General features: G+C 43.7%; 1 protein-coding gene across 2 annotated transcripts in view; it reads left to right on the plus strand.

The window, feature by feature from the left end:
• Positions 1 to 21,222, plus strand: part of Me3 (malic enzyme 3) — a 178,756-nt gene that overhangs the window by 136,121 nt on the left and 21,413 nt on the right. For both annotated transcript variants that reach the window (XM_055623496.1, XM_055623497.1), the window contains one exon: positions 5,603 to 5,706. In XM_055623496.1, the coding sequence (XP_055479471.1) occupies positions 5,603 to 5,706 (104 nt within the window). The remainder of the gene's footprint in view (positions 1 to 5,602; positions 5,707 to 21,222) is intronic.

The following is a 21,222-nucleotide window of genomic DNA, read 5'->3' on the forward strand; positions in this document are numbered from 1 at the left end:
TTCTTCCAGCACTCTCCGCTGTGTCACAATTAGATTTAATTGAGACCATCACCCTGTTCCTGCCTTAGAAGCTGGTCCTGAGCTGGAGCAGGGACAGCCTGTTCCAGCTACTGTATCCCAGAGGTGCTGGTTACCTCTATCAGGTGCACAGAGACCCTTTGCTGAAGATCCAGCACCCACCAATGAGAATGGCGCTCAAGGCTGACCTCAATCTTTAACAAACCCATCAGGAAGAATTTCCAAAAACAAGTGGCCATCATTAACCAGGGCCTTGCACCTAGTTTGAACTTCATAGTAGCACAGAAGACAGCCTCTGTCACAGCCTTCTGAGAAGTTCCCCTTTGAGAAACTTAGGCTCAGGGTTTTGATGGACTCAAACAGATTCTAATCAGAGCCAAGAGCCTCTGTCATAGCACACCCGTGCCAGCGTTCTGTTGTTTTACAGGCATCATCTCTTAACTTTTATTACTAACATAACTTTAAAATATTATTCAAATTCTTAAAAGAAATGGCATTTCTCCCCCATCACTACATTTGTGCCCCTTTTCAGTATTTATCTATGACACACGAACATATAGATGTATGTATTAGCTGTAATCATAGCACCTATAATTTTGCTCTTGTTTTTTTTTTTTTTTCAGTTAAGGTTATTTGTGAACACACTCTCTTTACTTATTTAATCAAAGTTTATTGAGTGTTTAGTAGGTGTCAGGCATTCTGCTAGGCAAGAGGGAGATAAATGAGCCAGGCCTGGGTGGGGTAGTCTGGTTGTAAGTGTTTCAGCACTGTCACGTAATGAATCATTTTAATGAGTCGTGTATTACATCTATTCAAAGTATCTGCTTCTCCCCTGAGTGTTTTATTTCAAGCATGAGAATCCAGTGGTGCCAAGTGAACCATGGAGACATGATTTATCCCCTTTCAAATTAATTTTTCTATGTCATTTCCCATAGTACACTTCTTTGTCAAAAAATGCATTCTTTTGTAATATTTGCACAGTGACAATGCCAGTTAAGATGCCGATGTGGGTCGGGGTAATTTCCAAAGGCCCCACCCTTAGAACTGCAGGCAATTAAGGGCTGCCGGAAGAGCGAGAATCAGTCTTCTCTAGGAACAAACCCTCTGGTAGGTTATCCAGTTCCAAGTGGTCAGCCCTAAGTACATATACATAAAAGCACAAATCCCAGGACTCTGGAGAAAATGAATGTGTGTGGGTGTGTGTGGATGTGTGTCTGCGTTTGCCTGTGCACATACACAAACGGGCATGCATGCATGTGTGTGTATGTATATGTACATGTATACATATATGTATAATTAAAGAAGATCTCATGAAGCTGAGAGTTGAGAGAAATGTGGGTATGGAGGTGGGAGACTGTGGGGTTGAAATGATGTGAATACAATACTGATATATATAATTCTCCAAAATAAAATAAAATAAAATAGATGTGTTTGGTTTTTTTTTTTTCCTGAAAGAAATTCTGGGCTGTAGGAGAGGAAAGTGTGGCCTTAACACTTCCTTGCCTATCACAAGGCAAGGATAACGCTGTCATGAGGTATTTTCACGTCCAAATAAGCAAACCATCAGTGTGTGTGTGTTTTAAATAAATAAATAAATAAATAAATAAATAAATAAATAAATAATAAATAAATAAATAAATAAATAAATAAATAAATAAATAAATAAATAGAAATAAAACCTCCTGAGGCAACAGCATATTTAATCAGTGTCAGAACATCCCTCTGAACTTCCTGTTGAAGGAAAACATCTGCTGTCTACATCCCTGAGCCTGAGTCACCTTTACCTGTCAACACCAAGGACATTTGGAAAAATAAACAGAGCAGCGATCCCATAGAAAAGGGATGCCCCTCCTCTCCAGGGCTTGGTTCCAAGGCCTCAGGAGAGAGGAGTCCCTCAGTCACGGCTGTGTGTGGATGAGACGAAGCACAAGATGGTCATTTTGTCCAAGCAGAGCAGACCAGAAACAGTATCCCACACCACTTCCTTCTTCATAGGAAAAGAGGCCCATAGCATAAATGGCCTCCCCAAGAATTAGTTCCAAAACCCTGTGCACTTGGCATTCTGTAGTGAGGCTCTTTAGAGTCTCAGCTCTCTGGTTGCCCTCCTGAGCCCTGAGAGTCTTCTCCCACTGCAAATCCTGAAGCTCCCTCAGAAGCTCCTGAGGGAGATGCTAAGTGACCCTCTGGAGCCCATGTGGCTGATCAGAATTGCAGCATCTGCAGACAGACCCAGATGAAAACTGACAGCAGGTTCAGAAACCTTGGCTTTGAAGGTCGGTGGGGATGAACACAGTCAGCTGCTGTGCTGGGATTTTCGGTTTCTTCTATTTCACAAGTTTATTGTCTCCGTAGCTAGAATGTGTCTTAACCATGTGGAACAACCAGACAGCTCACTCTCTGCACAAATGAGTTGAGGATGCTACCCCCAGAATCTTCGCAGCTTTCTCCGGGGCTTAATCTAACTCTCCAAGAAGTTAACGGTAGACATAACAACACTGAAGGGAAAGGCGTTACGGCCACGGAGTGGACCCCATGCCATAACCTCCTGGACACACAGGTGCTTTGCGTGACCTCTTAGCTTGCCTGTTGCTATTCAAGGTAAATATTTTTTCAAACGTATCTGTGATATGTCCAGCAAAGAAGAGAAGAAAAAAAAAAACTATTTGTTCTCCATGACATTTGTGTCCCTAAGGAAGTCCTTAGGAAGGCAGAGCTAGGCAAACAGCCCCAGAGGATGAATTCAACCCTCCACCTCCCACCGCAGAAGATGTTCCTGTTTGCCTTCTTTGGGGAAATTCTTTCGCCTACAATCCTAATCGCTAATTTACTCAGTTCTGATGGGAACTTGGTAACTATCTAACAAAGAGGGAAAGATTTAGCCATCAAATACTACTCAGGTACCAGTGTACCTTTGCACACTAGGGCTTGGGAATGAATAAGCTCAGTCTATCTCCTGTTCTAAATGATGATTTCTCCTTCCCCTCTAACCAGTGGGTTTGGTGACCTAAGACAGCTCACTTCACCTTTATAAGACTCAGAAATCCACTGGGAGGAAGTTGAAGTGAGTGATTCCCAAGACCTATTTTTTTTTTAACTCTGACATCTTTCTTAGCCATTAGTAACACCCTGGCAGCTGGTATCAGCTAACACATTCCACAGATTTGCTGTGTGCTGACACTGCGCAGTCTCTGGGGAGATGTAAACGAAGAAGGAACGGACTTTTCCTCGAGAAATCACATTATGTCACAGGAATCATTATTATTCCTTTTCAACAGGGAGGGAAAAAACAAAACTGAGAAAAGTTATATTTCTTGCCCAAAGTCTTAAGTGACAGGGTGTGAATTCAAACTCAGGTCCGTCCAATTCCAAAGCCCAAAAGCCCAGACTTCCTGTACCTTGCCAGCTATTACTAAACTCCCCTGGCAAGGAACAGAGGCTGTAGCAGGGAGTTATTCTCTGTCTCCCAAACAGACAATCAGCCACCTTCCCCTCCCTCTGCCTCCAGCCTCCAACCTTCCTTTGCGCTCACTCCACCTGGAGACGCAGCTAACCTGTTAGAATCAGACCATTATTTCAGGCTTGACCATTTCCCCCAAAATACACTCACCGTTCAAGCAGAGTTGCTTCCCCACTCTGTGTGCTCACGTGTGACACTATGTCCCAAGGCAGTGCCATCCTTCCCCGTGATGGTTAGTTTACTCCTCCACACCCTCAGGAGACCGTGAGCACCTTCAAAGGATCAGTCATTCTTGTTCATCATTGCAATGCTCTGGGCTGCACTCAGGAATGTCAACTATCAATAAATACATGACTTTTTATTATGTGGGTTGCACGTATCTTGACACAGTTTATTCTTAATCGTTATTTTAAAATATTCTGGATTCCCATGCAGTTCTTAGAGAAAACACGACGTGATCCATGTATTTATTACTTTTTGTTGCTGTGGTAAAATACAAAGAGCAAAAGAAACTTGTTCCAGAAGGCTACAGTCCATAATGATAGGGATGGCATGACATGGCATGGCGGCAGGAACAGAAGGTTGGCTGATGACGTTTTATCTGCACACAGGAAACATGGGAAGAGAAAGGGGAAGAGAACAAGGTTATAAACCCTCAAATCCCAACTCCAGTGATGTGCTTCCTCCAGCAAGGTTTCACCTTCTAAAGGTTCCACAACCCCCAAAGTCACCACCAACTGGGAACAAGTGTTCAAATACATGGTTCTGTATGGGACATTTCTTTTTCAAACCACCACATGCCCCTGTGCCAACTACCCAGTTTTCTTCAGTGGTAGCAGCTTGTATACTAGCAGGAAACTGACCTTGACAATCTATGGATCTTATTCACATTTCACCAGTTTTATATACATTCATATGTGTGCATGTACATGTATGTTTATTTACTTTCAATTGTATGTCTTCTGTAGATTCCTGTACCACTGAGGCAGCCAATCTACGGGAAAGTTTCATATAGGGATATCTCATACTACCCTCTTATAGCCATATTCACACACTCTCTTCCTCTGCCTAACTTCTGATGATCATTCTCTATCTCTATAGTTTTGTCATTTCAAGAATGCTATATAGAAGAAATCAGGCAGCTTGTAGTCTTTGCCGGTTGGCTTTCTTTCACACCACATATCTTGATATTTGTCTAGATTTGCCAATTAACAGACATTTTCTGCTCTTATATGATGAAGCTTCTATGGCTAGTAAAATGGAAAAAAAAATTAACAAATAAATGTGTTATGCATGAAGTAGTCTACTGACCCAGGGAAATGAAGAAGGAGACCCAACAGGAGAAGCTAGGCAGACCAATGCAAACACAACCCAATACGTGTGTGGGTATTGTGACAGAAAGTGTTATAACGCAAGAGGCAATGGAGTTAAGGCAAGCATGGTTTTTCTAGTTGTATAATTCTACCTTCATATTCCCAAGATCTAGCAATGTGTGAGGAACATGGAAGGTAATATTTTACTTAAATCAATATTAATTGATGCTTTTTAAGTTCTTTTGGGGGTGAGATCTTTGTATGAGACCCTCTTCACCAGGGCAGATGCTACCTATAGTCAGCTTCAGGGATTATCAACCAGGAGCACTTCTGTTTTTAGGAATACCTGGAGCAAGCAATGTTTGAAGACTTTTTTATGGTCACAACTGGAGGTGTTGCTGGATTCTGATGGATTTGGAGTTGCTGATAAATATACTATAATGTGCAGGTCAGCTCTCAATTCAAGCCAATATGTCAATAGTGACACTATTGAGAAATCCTGAAATAAGCTGAGAGCTTATAACCAGGGCTTGAAAGACTCTGGTTATGGAGATATGGAGGCATATCTACCTCAAAGCGTTGTCATTCCTAAAGATGGGATTACGTGGGAATCACCCTCAGGACAGGAACTTAACATCCAGACCCTTCCAGGTATTAACCCAAGGTAAAGGTAGGGAACCAAAGCAGCTTCCTGCTTTCTTCTCTCCTCTGACCTCCAGTCCTTTGTATTAACACTGGACACTTGCTTTACAGAAAACAATAATAAAGCAGGAAGTGCGGAGCTGGTTTAGTAAGTGGATGTTCTTTATTCCAGGAACTTCTCAGAGATCCTCTGTACATTGGCCTGAAACACCAACGTGTCCGTGGGAAGGAGTATGATGACCTCCTGGATGAATTCATGCAGGCTGTGACAGATAAGTAAGTGGACCATGCTGTCCCTCTTGGAGAGAGCAACTAAGAAATGCCATGGCCAAGTCAACCCTGGCTTTGGAAGAATTATAAAAGATGCTATAAACATTGTGCTTTGGGCATGGTCTGAAATGTTCAACTTAACTCATGCACTTGAAAGTATGGAAGCCACACTTTCCTGGGCTCCTCTCCAGGAAAACCCTCAGGAAGGCCCTGTGATATGGAGATAGCTAAGTATCTGTTGTTCCAAGAAGGAAACCCCTTTCGTCTGAGCTGTTCAGAGTAGTTTACATGAATACCGACACTGCTTTTGTGAAGAAAAGATGTTACCCTCCCTGATGAAATGGCTTTGAGAAGCAGCTCACCATAGTTGTCTTCACACACACTCTCAGTCCCATTAGGTGGGGTTAGAGGAATATTAATAGACCAGGGAAGCAGACTCCCCAGATCCAAGCTAGATTTATGAGGGCTTATGCTTTCACTGGACAGCATGGTGCTGGCAGCTCCCCACTTCACTCTTTCTCATTCGGCCAGCCAACATGGCCGCCCACACCTGCTGGCATGCGACAGGAGGGAGTTCCAGTAATGCCCTCGACACACTGGCCAAGCCAGAGCTTCTGCAGTTCAGTGAACCTATGGGCAAAAAAAAACATATTTTGTTCTCCCTTGAAAAACAATTAAAATTATCTATGAGATGAGAAGGATGGTGCAGAAAAGAGAAAATTAATAATGGGGCAGAGTGTGGGAGCAGAAGTTTTAGTAACCTAAAGAATCAGGGATTAATGCAAACCTGGAGAAGCTTAGGCCTTAAAACACAACACACCATGGTAAGAGAGTAGAGGCAGAATAGGGCAGGCGAAAAGAGCTGATGAGATAGATGCATCAGGCTTGGGATTTTTTTTTTTTTTTCAGGCAAGAAGAAAGCTGAGAATTTATTCAAGGGAATGATCACAATGGTGTCCCAAAAGTCCAGGTTGAGGAAGAAGAAAAATAAGGACATGGAGAAGCAGGAAATAGGTGAGGGATGAGGAAAGTTATAGGATCAGTAGACCACAAGACCTCGTGAACTTTGACAGTCATTGCATTGGGTACCAGGTAGAACAAAATGGGTGAAGGGAAGTGATGCTCTGAACGCCACATGTTTACAGCAGAGATTACAGAGGAAATGCACCAATGGGATGTGGTCAACAAAGAAGCTAATTCACAAATTGGTGCATTAACAGAAGCACAACTTCCAGAACAGCGGAGGTGAGTGCCACTTCATTCTTCTCCCACCTTCAAGTCCAGATAAAATATGCTGAGGGCCACTAATTACTTAAGGTTCCTTTAGAGAACAACAGCCATGACAGTGCAAGGAAGGAAATATTTGATTTGGCTGTGAGAAGGCTCAGAGACTCCTCTCAATATGTCAGAGAGCAGGACTAGTTCTAGACATCTGAAAACTATTCTTCCAGAAGAGAACTGGACTTGTTTCTGTACGTCCAAAGGAGAATCAATGGGTGAAATGCCAACAAGGGCCATTGTGGGCACAAAGGAAGTGCCACAATACACTGAATTCTGGATATGAGTTCTCTGTCATGGAAAGAACTCTAGGATGTGTAGCTTCGTGTTTTGGTGGTGATACTAGGAATGGGCTTAAGCAGCACATGCTTTTGAATGAGTCTTCCCACTCCATTACTCTAGTCTGACCTCTTAAGAACGCCATGTAGCTGGCAGGATGGGCACTATCATCATGCCCATTTTATCGGAAGAAGAAGCTGGAGCCTTGAGGTGACAAGGTCACTGTCTTGACTCGCAAAGAACCTTACAGGACTGTGAGGTGAACCCAGTCTGGCAACCCCACACGTAGGCTGTTTTCTATAATGCTTGTGACCTGAGCAAAGGGAGTGAGCTTGCTTTAAGAGCCTATTTTTTGCCTGCTGTTTCCAGGGCTCAATGCTTCCTTATGAGTCAGTAGTCACAATTCCCCACAGAGAAGTCTTGCTATTCATGTAAGAAGGTTAAATAAACTAGGATGTAAGAGGCTCTTCAAATTATCATCAAAATCAATTCACAGCTCCACAGACACATAGGCAGTCCTGAGTGAACCCTTAGGGGAGGCTGTGAATCAACCAACAGGAATGTGTCCTTCAGCAAAAGAGATGATGGGTTGACACTTCATTGTTTTTACTTTCCAGCGAACTAGAACAGATGTTTTTGTAGCTACTATAGGTGGAAAATGAGCTGGTCTCCCCAGGTACTCTTGGGAATGTTCTAGCCTAGAGATGGAATGCCTGGCCTAAGAGTGAGTCAGAAGCCCTGAAGCCAAACACACTGTATTTTAAGAAAGAACCTTGGGAAAGCATGACTACTGCCTTCAATGTCCTCATCTCTGTTCAAACATCCTGCCAATAAAAAGCTTCCTCTTTTACCCTCCCCTGCTAACTGACATGTCTGTAGATTCTGGCTGGGAAATACTGATAAGGTTCAGTTCCTATGCTGAAGGTTGGCCACTGAGGAAGACACACCAAGGCAAAGGGATATCCAGATAAGTCTGTAAACCACAGGGGCTGGGATGTAGCTGGGTTGTTAAAATGCTTTGCCTAGCATGCTCAGTGGCCCTGAGTCCAACCCCTAGAGCCATGTAAACCAGGCATGGCAGCACACAATTGCAATCCCAACATTTAGGAGGTAGAGGAAGGATGATCAGAAGTTTAAGGTTATCCTCGGCTGCATAACAAGTTCTAGGCCAGCATGGGTTACATGAAAGCTTGTCGAGAGAAAGAAAGAAAGAAAGAAAGAAAGAAAGAAAGAAAGAAAGAAAGAAAGAAAGAAAGGAAGGAAGGAAGGAAGGAAGGAAGGAAGGAAGGAAGGAAGGAAGGAAGGAAGGAAGGAAGGAAGGGAGAGAGAGAAAGAAAGAGAGAAAGAACAGCTGAAACTGGGAAACTGGCCAGAGACCTTCCACCACATTATACTAATTAAACCAAATCACAGGTACATACTGAGTTCCAAAGGAAGAGGTAACAAGGGTATAAATGACAGGCATAGTTCACTGGAAGCCACCAGTGTAATAAACTACCACAGCCCATCATCCTGAGAGGGACAAAGGATAGGGCACCCAGAAGTATAAAAGATGCTCTGGAAATGCAAGAAAACAATTGCATAATTGCATTTACATGCAAGGAAATGTATTATATGAAATTAGCCAGGCAGTGGTGGCCCACGCCTTTAATCCCAGCACTTGGGAGGCAGAGGCAGGAGGATTTACAGAGAATTCCAGGACAGCCAGGGCTACACAAAGAAACTCTGTCTTGAAAAACCAAAAGGTGGGGGAAAAAAGAACAGCAAACTATTCTGTGAGGTGACTTGGTGGATAAGAGCACTGGCTGCTCTTCCTGGGTTCAGTTCCCAGTAAGCACATGGTGGCTCCAACCATCTATAATGGGATCTGATGTCCTCTTCTGTCATGCAGGCATACATGGGAATAGAGCACTCAAATACACAAATAAATAAATAATAAACTAATAATAATAACAATAATAAATCTTTTTTTTTAAAAAAAAAGAAAGGAACGAAGGAAGAAATGAGCATTTTTACCTAGCATTTGCTATAGTCCAGATACCAAGCCGGACTGTTAAGTAATCTGGAAATATATTAAGATCCCTGTTCTCAGACAGGCATAAAAACACATGCCTGTAATTCCAGGACTCACCAAGGTGAGTCAAGAGAATCGTGAATTTAAGACCTGGACTACATAGTAAAACTCTAAATCAAAACATCCTGATTCTGCTCTCAAAAATACTGCACTCAAAAATGTTTCACCTGTACCTGCTGGTGTGCAGATGAGCAGGCCTTTCATGCTTTCTTTGGCTCCTGTCTAAGTCAGGAGTTCAAGAAGAATGAGTGCTACAGTGGAAATATAAAAACTGAACTTTTAACCCATAAATATTAAAGTCGAGGGAATGATTGCTGCCACCTAGGCAGAAGAAAGAGAAGAGATCATGACTCTCCACACCTACCTGAACTGTACCCAAGTAGCCTGTGGAATTTAGGATTAGACTGGGTTTTTGTTGGTAGAAATGGTGAGGAAGGTAGATAAAAGGTCTCATCCCTTGCTCTAGCTTCAACTATTCCGGGTTCTGTGTTCAACAGGGAAAACTGTCACAGAGGCATTGTCTGTCCTGAGCCGGCAATAATGCATGTAGCACCCATGAAATGCTACACATAATCCATTTTGGATCTATGAGGACTCTGTGGCCCAGGCTTCTGACCTCGTGAGCATTTACAGTCCTGCAACTCCTATAGCTCAACAGCAAGTCAGAGGCTCATGGAGACTCCAGCTTGTTCTCTGTGTGTTCAGGCTGTTTCTAGAGTTAGACCAAGTTTATCCCCACTCTTCTTTCCATGAAATGAAAACAACTATATTTTCTTGGGTACATCCAACCCCCTCTTTCCCCACTCCCTATCTCCTGCAGAATAGAGAAGAGGACCAAATAAAGCAGGTGTGTAAATGCTGAAACATTCCCCCACACACATCTGACTTTGTTCCTGATCACTGAAGGTGCTTATAAAAACTGTGGAGTCTTTGGGTTGAAACATGGACATCTGTTTTTGAAGCTCCCCTAATAACTCTGGTGTGAGTTTGTCTACTTTCATTTCTTTTGACCTAATAAAATATCCTGACCAAAAGCAGGATAAGCAAGGGTGGGGGGGGGGACATTTGTTTGGTTTACAAATTCCAGGTCACAGTCCATCATTGAGAGGAAGTCTGGGCAGGAACTCAAGAAACTAGACATCATACCTACAGTCAAGCGCAGAGAGAGAAGTAAATCATGGGTGAGGTCTTGCTCAGTTACTGCCCAGCCAGCCTCCTCCACTCTTATACAACCCAGGGCTTCCTGCTTAGGGAATGTTCCTACCAACAGTGGGCTGGGTCACAATCAAGACAATTCCCTACAGACATGCCCACAATCCAATAGGATCTAAATAATCTGAGGCTTCCTTCTTATGTAATTCTAGGTTGTGGTAATTGGTAGTTAAAACTAACCAGTATGTGAGCAAAGAATTAACTGGATGCATATAGACCAAATTGTTAATAGGGATACTGCCTGAGATTTTTGGTCACCAGATTACTCTTTTTGTCATGCTTATTTACTTATGTACAGATACTTCTTTTGTGATTAAAAAAAAAAAAGTTTAATTATAAATTAAATAGCAATTCTCACCCAGAGATTATTTCTCATTTTTTAAGAAAATGTAATTATTAAGCAAATATCTATTCACCCTCTTGATGAACTAGGTATTGGCCTACCCTAGGTGCTTTTGGACAATAAGCAATTCCCTTGCTTTAACTCATTTAATACAGTCAACAACCCTAATTTAGTCAGCTCTTCGTCACTCTAATGAAATGCTAGGGATAATCATGAAGAGGATAACTTTCAGTTCATAGTTTGGGAGGTTCCAGTTAAAGATCAGGCTTACCGCTCTAAGCCTCTGGCGGAGGTGCTGTCATGGCACTGAGTATGTTGTAGAGTATTACTGCTTGTCTCATGACCAGAAAGAAATTTTAAAAAGATGAGCCATGTCTCATAATCACCTTGGAGGGAAAGTGCCCCATTCTCTAAGGACATAAGATCCCATCTCCTAAAGGTCATTTTCCACCATACCACCCTATCATAATCCATGGACAATGTTCTTCAAACTCTATCATAGATTATATAAATAAGTAGGTGTGTTCTCTTATACCGCCAAAAATTAAGTCACAGGGAGAGATCTTCATCTTTTCCATCTACTGCTCTAGCTTAGGCATCCAAAACAATTCGGGCTGCAGTATAGATTATCAGATGAGAGACCTGAGGCCCAGGAAGTTATGGAAACTGCTCAAAGTCACACCTCCACTAAGCAGCAGAGCTCTGTTGTGAACATGGATGGTCCAACTGCAGAACTCACTTTTTAATTAGATATTTTCTGTTTCTATGCCATCACATGGAAAGAAAGATAGCCCAACATTCTCCAGACACCTTCTTAATAGACCAAAAAAGTAAACAAGACGGAGAGCTTATTAAAGCTATTCTACTTAGCTTACTCGTGTTTTCTCTGTCTTGTTCAAGGGCAAGGTTAGTGGCTACCTGTCCTCTCCAGAAGGGCACTGGAGAAGGAGCAGACATCAGTTACCATTCTAGACACTCTAGCTTCCAATGGTGAATGAAGCATCCTCTTACTTCATCATCATCCAGGCTAGTCATCCGGTTCTCCCTGATTCCTCCTTCTTGACCACAGGTGTCCAATTGCCCCAGTGCTCCAAAGCTGAGCACTCCCCACAGCTCTCAACAAACCTCAAACCTCAGCCAGCTCAACCTAACCCCAAGGGAAAAGACAAGGCACGCATGCTCCCAGCTTCTTGTGGTAGTTTTTAAAAGCAACACAAACAAGAAAATCTCCCCTCCCCCCACCCCAAGCTTCTGGCATCCAGACCAAAACGAGGGTTTAGGGATTCTTTTTTCCTTTTAAAAGGTTGTGGAAAGAGCACTGTTTGGCTCTAAGCTCTTCTTGTAACATTTCAAGACAGTCTTCACACACTGTGTGCTGAAAGGCTTCAAATACAGTCTTGTTTCCTGCCTTTACCATCATCTCTGTCAAGATCCGCTGTCATAACTCATGGTGGAGCATGGCTAGCTCTGTTCGAGAGCTTCTGACACTAAGAAATGTCAAGATATGATTGTATCATGGATTATAGTTGCCTCAAGTAGAAATACACGCAAAATCAAAGAGGCTTTGTGGAGGACACCAGCAGCCTCATGAGACTGGAACACACAGCCTACAGGAACATGGGATCTGTTATGTATGAAGCTCCAGGAGGTTGAGAGAAAAGAAGGCGAGATTTATGGAGTTTGTGGAGTGAGTTGCTGTAACTTACAGAAAGGAGAAAAAAAATGCTCAGGATTGACCACTGACCTTTGAGGGCTGAAGGGTCAGCCATCAGCCACCACCCTCTTCCTTGCTCTGAGGTTGTTTGGTGCCTAGGAACTGAGTCAAGAAGGGAAATTCAGGAGGAAATCCAACTGTTTGTGAAATGTTTTCTGTCTGGCCCGGACTTGCCCCTCATGATGACTGAGGAGTGGCCACGCCATCCTGAGATGTTTGCTGGAAACTGCTGCTTCCTGACACTGTCTTGCTGGTCAGTGGGATTTCCCCCCAGCGAGGTCAGTTTGCCAGTTCGAGGAGCCCATCAGTTGAGTTTCCAGGCAGGCACACAAGGGACTTCCCCAGCCTGGGAGCTGGGGAAGAGAAGGCCTCTGAGGCCCTCCCTCACCGTCTGGTCTGGGCTCTCACAGAGTGGAGCCATTGTGACTACAAAATCACCTTCAGTGACCAGCATTCCCTGATGGCTGCCCCATCCACACCCGCTTCGAGGAAAAACTCCTTAAAATGCATAACCACTGACACTCCTCTTCCACCTTCCACGTTAACCTCATGCTTTGTGGCTCCCTTTCATCACTTTCGAACATAGTAGTCCGCAGAGGTCACCACTGTTTTTCAAAGAGTCGCTCAATGGACACTGCTGGACCCCTGTTTTACTTGACAGCAGCACGTAATACTCCTGACTGCAGCCTGTCACATGGGTCCTATAGCACGTAGTTACCCTGTAGGCTTCTGCTCTGTGGTTCCTCTGATCACTGACCTTGCTGGACCCTTCCTGTGCCTCTTTCTGATCCTTGTGTGGGTCCTGGGATTTTGTCCTAAGTTTTCCTCCCTGACTGCTAGGTATGTACTTTCCTTAGGACACCCATTCATCTCCATGATTTCAACTGCTCATAGCTCCCCCAACTGAATGTTTCTCCCTCCTGAACTTCATACACAGCTCTCTGCTTCATAGACAACTCCATCCAGATGTCACATGCTCAACTGTCTAATCTAGTAGTAAATTTAGCTCTCTTTCCTTATCCCTCATCACAAAGAGAAGACACCACAGCACCCTACACACACACATTTACAGAACTTCTCTTCATCTTCTGCTTCTGCCCTGTTATTACATTTAGACCATTGTCATCAGTGCCTACAAGTGTCCACACTTTATATGTGTTATCTCATTTAACATTCACGATAGGACTGTCAAAAGGTGTTATCATCCCTGTCTTACCAGTGAAGACTGAAATCTGTGTCAAATAGTTTATGTATGGTCATTCATGTAGTTAGCAATAGAAGCACTCTTGATGTCAAAGCTGTCTCCAGTCCCCCCATAATCTGCCTTCCTTCTGATTTATTCTTTTTACTTCTTAAACATCTTTTCCTCAATTCCCTTTTCCCCCTTGATAACCCCATTGTCATTCACCAGTTCTTCACCATCTGCCACTGTGCAGAAAAACCTGTCTCTAGGGTGCCCCCTCAGCTATTCATCCATCATCCACTCTGCTGCCAGAATGAACTTCCTGAAACACACGCCAGCTTCCTGCCCATGCTTCCGCTGCCCACGCAGTAACAAAACACCATGACCAAAGCAACTTGGAGACACAGGGTTTATTTGGTTTACAGTTCCACATCGCTCACTGTTAGTCATAAAGGAAGTCAGGACAGGGGCTCAAACAGGACAGGAACCAGGAAACAGGAACCGATGCAGAGACCATGGGTTAATCCTGCTAACAGGCTTCTTCTCCATAGCTTGCTCAGCCTGGTGTCTTATAGAACCTAGGGCCACCATCCCAGGGATGACGCCACCCACAATGGGCTGCGCCCTCATATATCAGTCACTAATTAGGATAATGCCTCTCAGGCTTGCCTACAGACAGATCTCATAAAGGCATTGTCTCAGCTGAGGCTCCTTCCTCCTCTCCCGACGACTCCAGTTTGTGACAAGTTGACACAAAGCCAGCCAGCACACCTTCTGTGGGTCCCTACTCTCCTGAAGAATGTTTGGCTCTTTGCAAATTCACTTTAAGGGGTGAGCCTGAATTCTACCCAGCCTCATCTCCCCCAAACTCCTCCCTTTCTTATTCCCTTTCCCAAGATCAAGCTCTATGCATTTTCTATAAATTTAGGAGGATCTTCTGCTTCCTTCCACCTCACCATCCATACCCTCTCCGTCTGTCTGGGAACCTTTGTTCTTCCTCTAAGCCCCAATTCTGAGTCCATGCCCTATGATGTCTTTACCGCATCACCCCAAAAGCAACCGCCTGCCTTCCTTAAGTTTTCCCACATGTCTGCACAAACCTTTGTTATCGTTCTTGCCACAGTGTGAGGTACTTTTCTGTTTTTCTTGTGCCCCCTTTCAAACGTGAGAGCTTTGCTTCCTGGCAAGTTCCATTGCCCGTAGCAGACATTAAAGCTAGCTTGTGAAACTGAAATGTTTAAATTTGTATTACATTTTATTTATTTGGGGAAGGTATGTGGGAGGTCAGAGGGAAATTTGTAGAAGTCATCTCTCTCCTTCCACTGAGTGGGTTTAAAAGACTAACCTCAGGTTTTCAGTCTTGGAATAGAATCACTTTACCCACTGAGCCATTTCACAAGCCCTGAAGTGAATTCTTATGTCATACTTAGCATATTGTTCCAGTGTAGAGGATATCCTGCCCCACAGAATATTTTAATTGAATTAAACAGAATTTTAGTAAATGCCATTCATTGTGACATATGTTATTAGAGACAGGACCAGTATATCATGTGATCCCTCAAGAGCAAAGAGCAAAGAATCCACGCTATCTTAAGAGATGGGTCAGAGAAATGGTGAAAGGAGGTGGTGTCAGAGACAGGGCCCTACACTTTGAATAGGAGTTGGCCTAGGCATAAGGAAACCTAGGTGGGGAGAACCGTCAGCTGAAGCAAAGCATGTACAAGGGTCCACAGTGATTTGGAAGCCGCATCATGTGCCCAGAGTATCTGGAGACACGAGCGGCTGCTGGGCAATCAGCTAAGGACAAGGTGAGCACACCAGTGACATGTGCCTGACACCCAGAGGCAAAGGAAGCCTCTTAGGAGGGAGGTTTTGTTCTGCTTTGTTTCCTTTTTTTTTCCTGAGATAGGATTTCTCTGTGTAGCCATGGCTGTCCTGGAACTCACTTTGTAGACCAGGCTGGTCATGAACTCACAGAGATCTGCCTCCCTGAGTGTTGGGATTACAGGTGTGCACCACCATGCCTGGCTAAGAGAATTTTTTTTTTAAATTCTAATTTTATTTTGAGAACTTGGTGAAGACACCTAAATCACTTTGCCCCTCCCTTCCCACTTTGTCTCCTTCCACACATTCACCAAATTCATTAAACCTTTTACTTTAATCATTGTCGTTACATGGAGCTAAGTGGCCTGTGTTCAGAAAGATGTGAAGAATGGGTGCTGGAGGCGAGCTCACCTAACGGCGGCAAGAGCAGACATTGTAGGACCCTGGCCAGTGACAGCAGTGTGGTAATTCCAGAGAGAGGGCTTTACCCTGAACCCACAGCCCCAAATGCACAAAGATGTGTGTGCTAAAATCACACCTCTCAAAGTGCACTCAGCCTCAGGTGGGATGGAGAGGGCTGAATCAAGGTGAACTCTGTGGTCAAATGTTTCAAAACTGCTGGGTTAAACATTTTTCTTCACATATAACTCTTCAAAGCCTTTCGTATATACTGTGTCTGGTACATGTAATATAAAGAGTTATCCAAACTTATTTTACTAGGGAAATTTCTCTGAGAGCATTTCAAGGGCATAGAGTTTAATGGAATGTGTAAAAAAAAAATTAAAAGACCTAGAGTTTCATGATTCTGCCATTTCTAGTTTCTGGAAGAGAAAAAAAAAAAAAAAGAAATGAAATGAAATAATTTTCCATGGGGTGATGACTGATAGTTTCACTGGGCGCTAGGCCAAGGGAGACCTGCGTGTGGTTTTCATAGGGAAAAAACAGAGCAGACTCCCTTGGGAATATGAGTTGTAGCTTTTAGTCATTGGATTCAGATGCAGGCTGAGCAGGCTCACCTGTTTCTTCCAGCTCTCATATTTATTCAGGCCTGAAACCGGGTCAGACGGGTGTTTGAAAGAATGGCAGGCCCTGGTCTCTGGAACAGAATGGTGTGCAGCCTCTGGAATGTTCTGCTCTCACCAACACTGCTCTCTGGGCGTCAGTGACTGGAAGCGCCTCAGATCCCCTTGTGCCAAAGAGGCATGGCCCCAAGTGATTGATAGGTGCTCAGCTCTGTTGGCCCTGACCTAGGTCTCCTTGACCTGTAATACAGACTCCAGTCACCATTTTCAGCCATTTGCGGAGAAATCAGACACCCACCCATCGTCCTGAGCCTGTAAGTGAGCCTAGCCTTGAAATGGAAGGACTATCCGTGACAGTTCAAAGACCACTTCCCAGCTGCGCCCCAGAGTGAAGACATCTGGGAGTTCCCATTTGACCTGGGAGGACCACTTCCTCCATGGCAGGACTTCTGTGCTGGAGGAGCATCGGGTGTTCTTCTGGGCTGCCAGGGCAGCAGGGTGAAGGGTTCAAAGGTGCAAACGGAAGCAGATAAGCAGGAGCCTCTCGGGTCAGGGCGTCTTCTGGTAAGGCAAGACTAAAGGACGGCAGGACACAGGCCGCACTAAGACTGGCAAAAAGCCCAGAGTAAGGGGCGCTGAGCCAGGTCCACAGGGGAGGAGACCGAGGCGTCCTGGGGCTGATCCCAAATGATAGCCACCTGCTGGTCTGCCTGTGTAAGTACAGAGAGGACCCTAAGACTGCTTCTCCAGATTTCCTTGCCATGTGCAGCTCTTTCTAGAGTCTATGAAGGAGCCATCCCCTGCCTCCCCAACCACATCTTAGTCTTAAAGGAATGTCTGAGAAAAGTGTATTAATGTCAAGTACAAGCATTAAGCAACCTGTGTTCCACTTCTAATGGCATCAGATAAGGGAACTGAATAAAAGAAAGAAAGGAGCCTCAGGCAAGACTCAAGTGTTGGTCAGAGACAGTGGAAGGAAACTATTTTTCTGGTTCCCTGTTGAGTGTTTTCTGCCTCGTGCATTATTCCAACTGAGGAAGAAGTCAGGCTCCACTTCCTATTGAGTTTTATCTTTTACAAATCTGGGTGACTTTTGACATAAAACTGAAGCCTGGTGGCCAGATTAGAGCCACTCAGGAGTCCTTCTCCGGAAGCAGTGTGTGCGTGGCAGTGTGAAGATCGAGAGTGGGCCTCAAAGCGTGGTGTGCTGCCAGGCTGCTGGTACCCCCCAAAGGTCAACTATTCTGCTACCGTTGCTCTTGGTGTTTTATAAGTATTTAATAGATAATTAACACTTAAGTTTATGTTTCAGTAGAAGCCTGTACATAAAAGACTGTACGTGGACGAATTAAGAGCCATGTTTTCCCACTTGCTCTGTTTAGATGTTCATGTTGAATTCTTGGTTTTGTTCTTAATTAGATTGTAACTCATTTAACAAGTTGGGAGGGAAGTTCCCAACACCAAAATCCCACCAATTCTTTCCATGTATCTACTCTTCCTGAAAACACTGGGTGACAGCACTGGCTCATCACAGTCTTTCTTTTTCTCTTCTTTTATTTTAATTATTTATTTTTTTATTCATTTTACATCCTGGTTGTAGCCCCATCCTACCTTGCCTCCCAGTCCCACCCTCCTTCCATTCCCCTTCCTTCTCCTCTATTTCTCAGAAAAAGGGAGCCACCCTTCTCATCACCCCAGTTCATCAAGAGGACTGAGGGTGTCCTCTTTTCCTGTGGCCTAGCAATCAAAAACCTGGCAGGAAGGTTCATGTCAGATGCAGTCCCCCACTTTCCTTACTTGATGACCTTCATGAAGCCTAAGCTGCCCACCGGCTACATTTTGTAGGGAGTTCTAGGTCCAGTCCTATATGGTCCTTGATTGATGCCTCAGCCTCAGCAAGCCCCTCTGGGCCCTGGTTAGTTGGCTCTGTTAGTCTTCTTGTCATCTCCAGGTCCTTAATAAAAGGGACCTCTTGAAACTGAAAAGCTTCTGTAAAGGCAAAGGACAATATCAGTGGGATGAAACAACAGTCTACGGACTGGGAAAGGATCTTCACCAATCCTACATCTGACAAAGGGCTGATATCCAGAATATATAATGAACTCAAGAAATCAAACACCAGTAAACAAAATAACCCAATGAAAAAATAGGGCAAAGAACTAAACAAAAAAATTTCAACAGAGGAATCTCAAATGACCGACTTAAAGAAATGCACAACGTCCTTAGTCATCAGGGATAAATCAAAATGACTCTGAGATTCCATCTCACACCAGTCAGAAAGGCTAAGACCAAAATCTCAAATGATACCACATCCTAACAATGGAACATGCCTCCATTTCTGGTGAGAGTGCAAACTTGTACAACCACTTTGGGAATCAATCTGGCGCTTTCTGGTAAAATTGGGAATAGCTCTTCCTTAAGACCCAGCTATACCACTCCTGGGTATATACCCAAAAGACACTCCACCATACAACAAGGATATTTGCTCAACTATGTTCATAGCAGCTTTATTCATAATAGCCAGAAACTGGAAATAACCTAGATGTCCCTCAACCAAAGAATAGATAAAGAAACTGTGGCACATTTACACAATGGAATACTACTCTACTCAGCTACTAAAAACAAAGAAATCATGATATTTTCAAGAAAATGGATGGAACTAGAAAAGATCATCCAATATGAGGTAACCCAGAAGCAGAAAGACACTCATGGTATATGCTCACTTATAAGCAGATATTAGACATACAGTACAGGATAAACATACTACAAGGCACAGACCCAGAGAAGACAAGTAACAAGGAGGGCCCAATTGAAGATGCATGAATTTCACTCAGGAGCAGAAATAGAATAGACAGAAGAAGAGGTCAAAGAGAGGAAATGAGTTAGGAGAGGGGGTGAAGAGAAATATGAGGGTTGGAAATCAGACCTGAGGAGGGCGGGGGTGAGAGGACAGAAGGCCTGTAGAGAAAAGAGAAACAGAAGTTGGGGGTATCTCTGTGACAAGCTGGAAACCTAAGTCAGGGTAGGCTCCTAGGAGAATATGAGAGGAACTCAAGCAGAGACTCCTACTAGCAGAGGCCATAGAGACAGAAGAGAACACCCTCTAACTAGACAAGTCTCCTAGAAGAGGGAGGCGAACCCCAACCCACCCACAAAACTTTGACCCAAATTTACCCTGCCTACAAGATGTACAGGGGTAAAGATAGAGCAGAGACTGAGGGAGTTCCCAACCAATGCCTGGATCAACCAAGGACCCACCCTATTGGAGAGGGCCAACCCCTGACACTAAAAATAATACTAGGCTAAGCCTGTAGACAAGAGCCTATTAGAGATGTCCTCTGAGAGGCTCTACCCAGCAACGCCTCAAAACAGATGCTGAGACTCACAGCCAAACATTGGGTGGTGCATAGGGAGTCTCGTGGAAAAGCGAAAGGAAAAAGACAAGGGCCTGGAGATCACAGGTTTTCAGTGAGTCTCAAGAAGAAGAAGAATACTGGATGGGTGGGTGGATGGATGGGTGAATGGTTCCTGACTCACTGTTGGTTTGAAAGAGCCATACAGGGGAGGCTGCGGGATTAGGATAACATAGTTCAAGACTCCCAGGTCACTGTGGAGAGAAAGAGCAGATACATGCAAGAGTAGAAGAGAGGGTGGGTAGAAGTGGAGAGAAGAGCTTTCCTCAGAGACTGGAGGGGCGGTGCGTAAACCCCAGAACTGGGGCTTCCTGGACCTGGACACTTCCTTTGGGATGCGTGTCCAAAGAAGGGTCGACTTGTGAGAGTCCTGAAGCGCTAGGAACTGTCAGCCTATTGGGTCCAAGTGGCTTTTCATGCAATTCCAAGTCAGAATTAGATTAGCCTAAATTGTTGGAGTTTTGTTCTATATTCCATTGGACCAAGGGGAAATTCTTATGTAAAATTAAATGAAACGGGAAATAGTAATACACTGAATAAAGATACTTATAATTTTTGCCTTCTTGTTGCCTTAGGAAATGGGTGGCCGTGTTGCTTCAAGGTCAAGTGTATGAGTATATATTAATATGTGATGGAAGGATCTACACATATCCGTTGTTTTGTTGTCTAAATTATTCAGAATTTCAGCCCCGGGCTAGCTGTGAAACAGCACTGAAATTCTTATGTATAATAAAATGTCAAGACATTCTGTTCCTTACTCCCAGTCCAAATACTTTCAGTTCATAACCTGAACAAAAAATATTCACAGTAAATTTTAGCTTGACAGGCATAACATTATATTTATGAGTGGGCAGTTTTATTTATTATTTCTAATCATGGGGCAATTTTCCTTCAGTACCCAAGGGAGATTTATTCTGGAACTCCTATGGATACCGAAGTGGTGAATGGCCAAATCCCTTATGTAATATAATCTACATACTCTGTCTATAGAAGTGTCATTTGTATATTATTTATCATAGCTTATACATTGTAAATGTTGCATAAGTCATTGTCACTTTATACTCTTCTTTAATAACTAATGACAAGAAAGGAACCTGTACATATTCTATCTTTTAAAACATTTTCAGTGTAGGATTGGTTGAGTCCGTAAGTGCACAATCTACAGATATAAAGGGCTAAC

This window comes from Psammomys obesus, unplaced genomic scaffold (assembly GCF_907164565.1).
Source record: "Psammomys obesus unplaced genomic scaffold, mPsaObe1.curated_primary_1811, whole genome shotgun sequence".
In the NCBI taxonomy this organism is placed as follows: domain Eukaryota; kingdom Metazoa; phylum Chordata; class Mammalia; order Rodentia; family Muridae; genus Psammomys; species Psammomys obesus.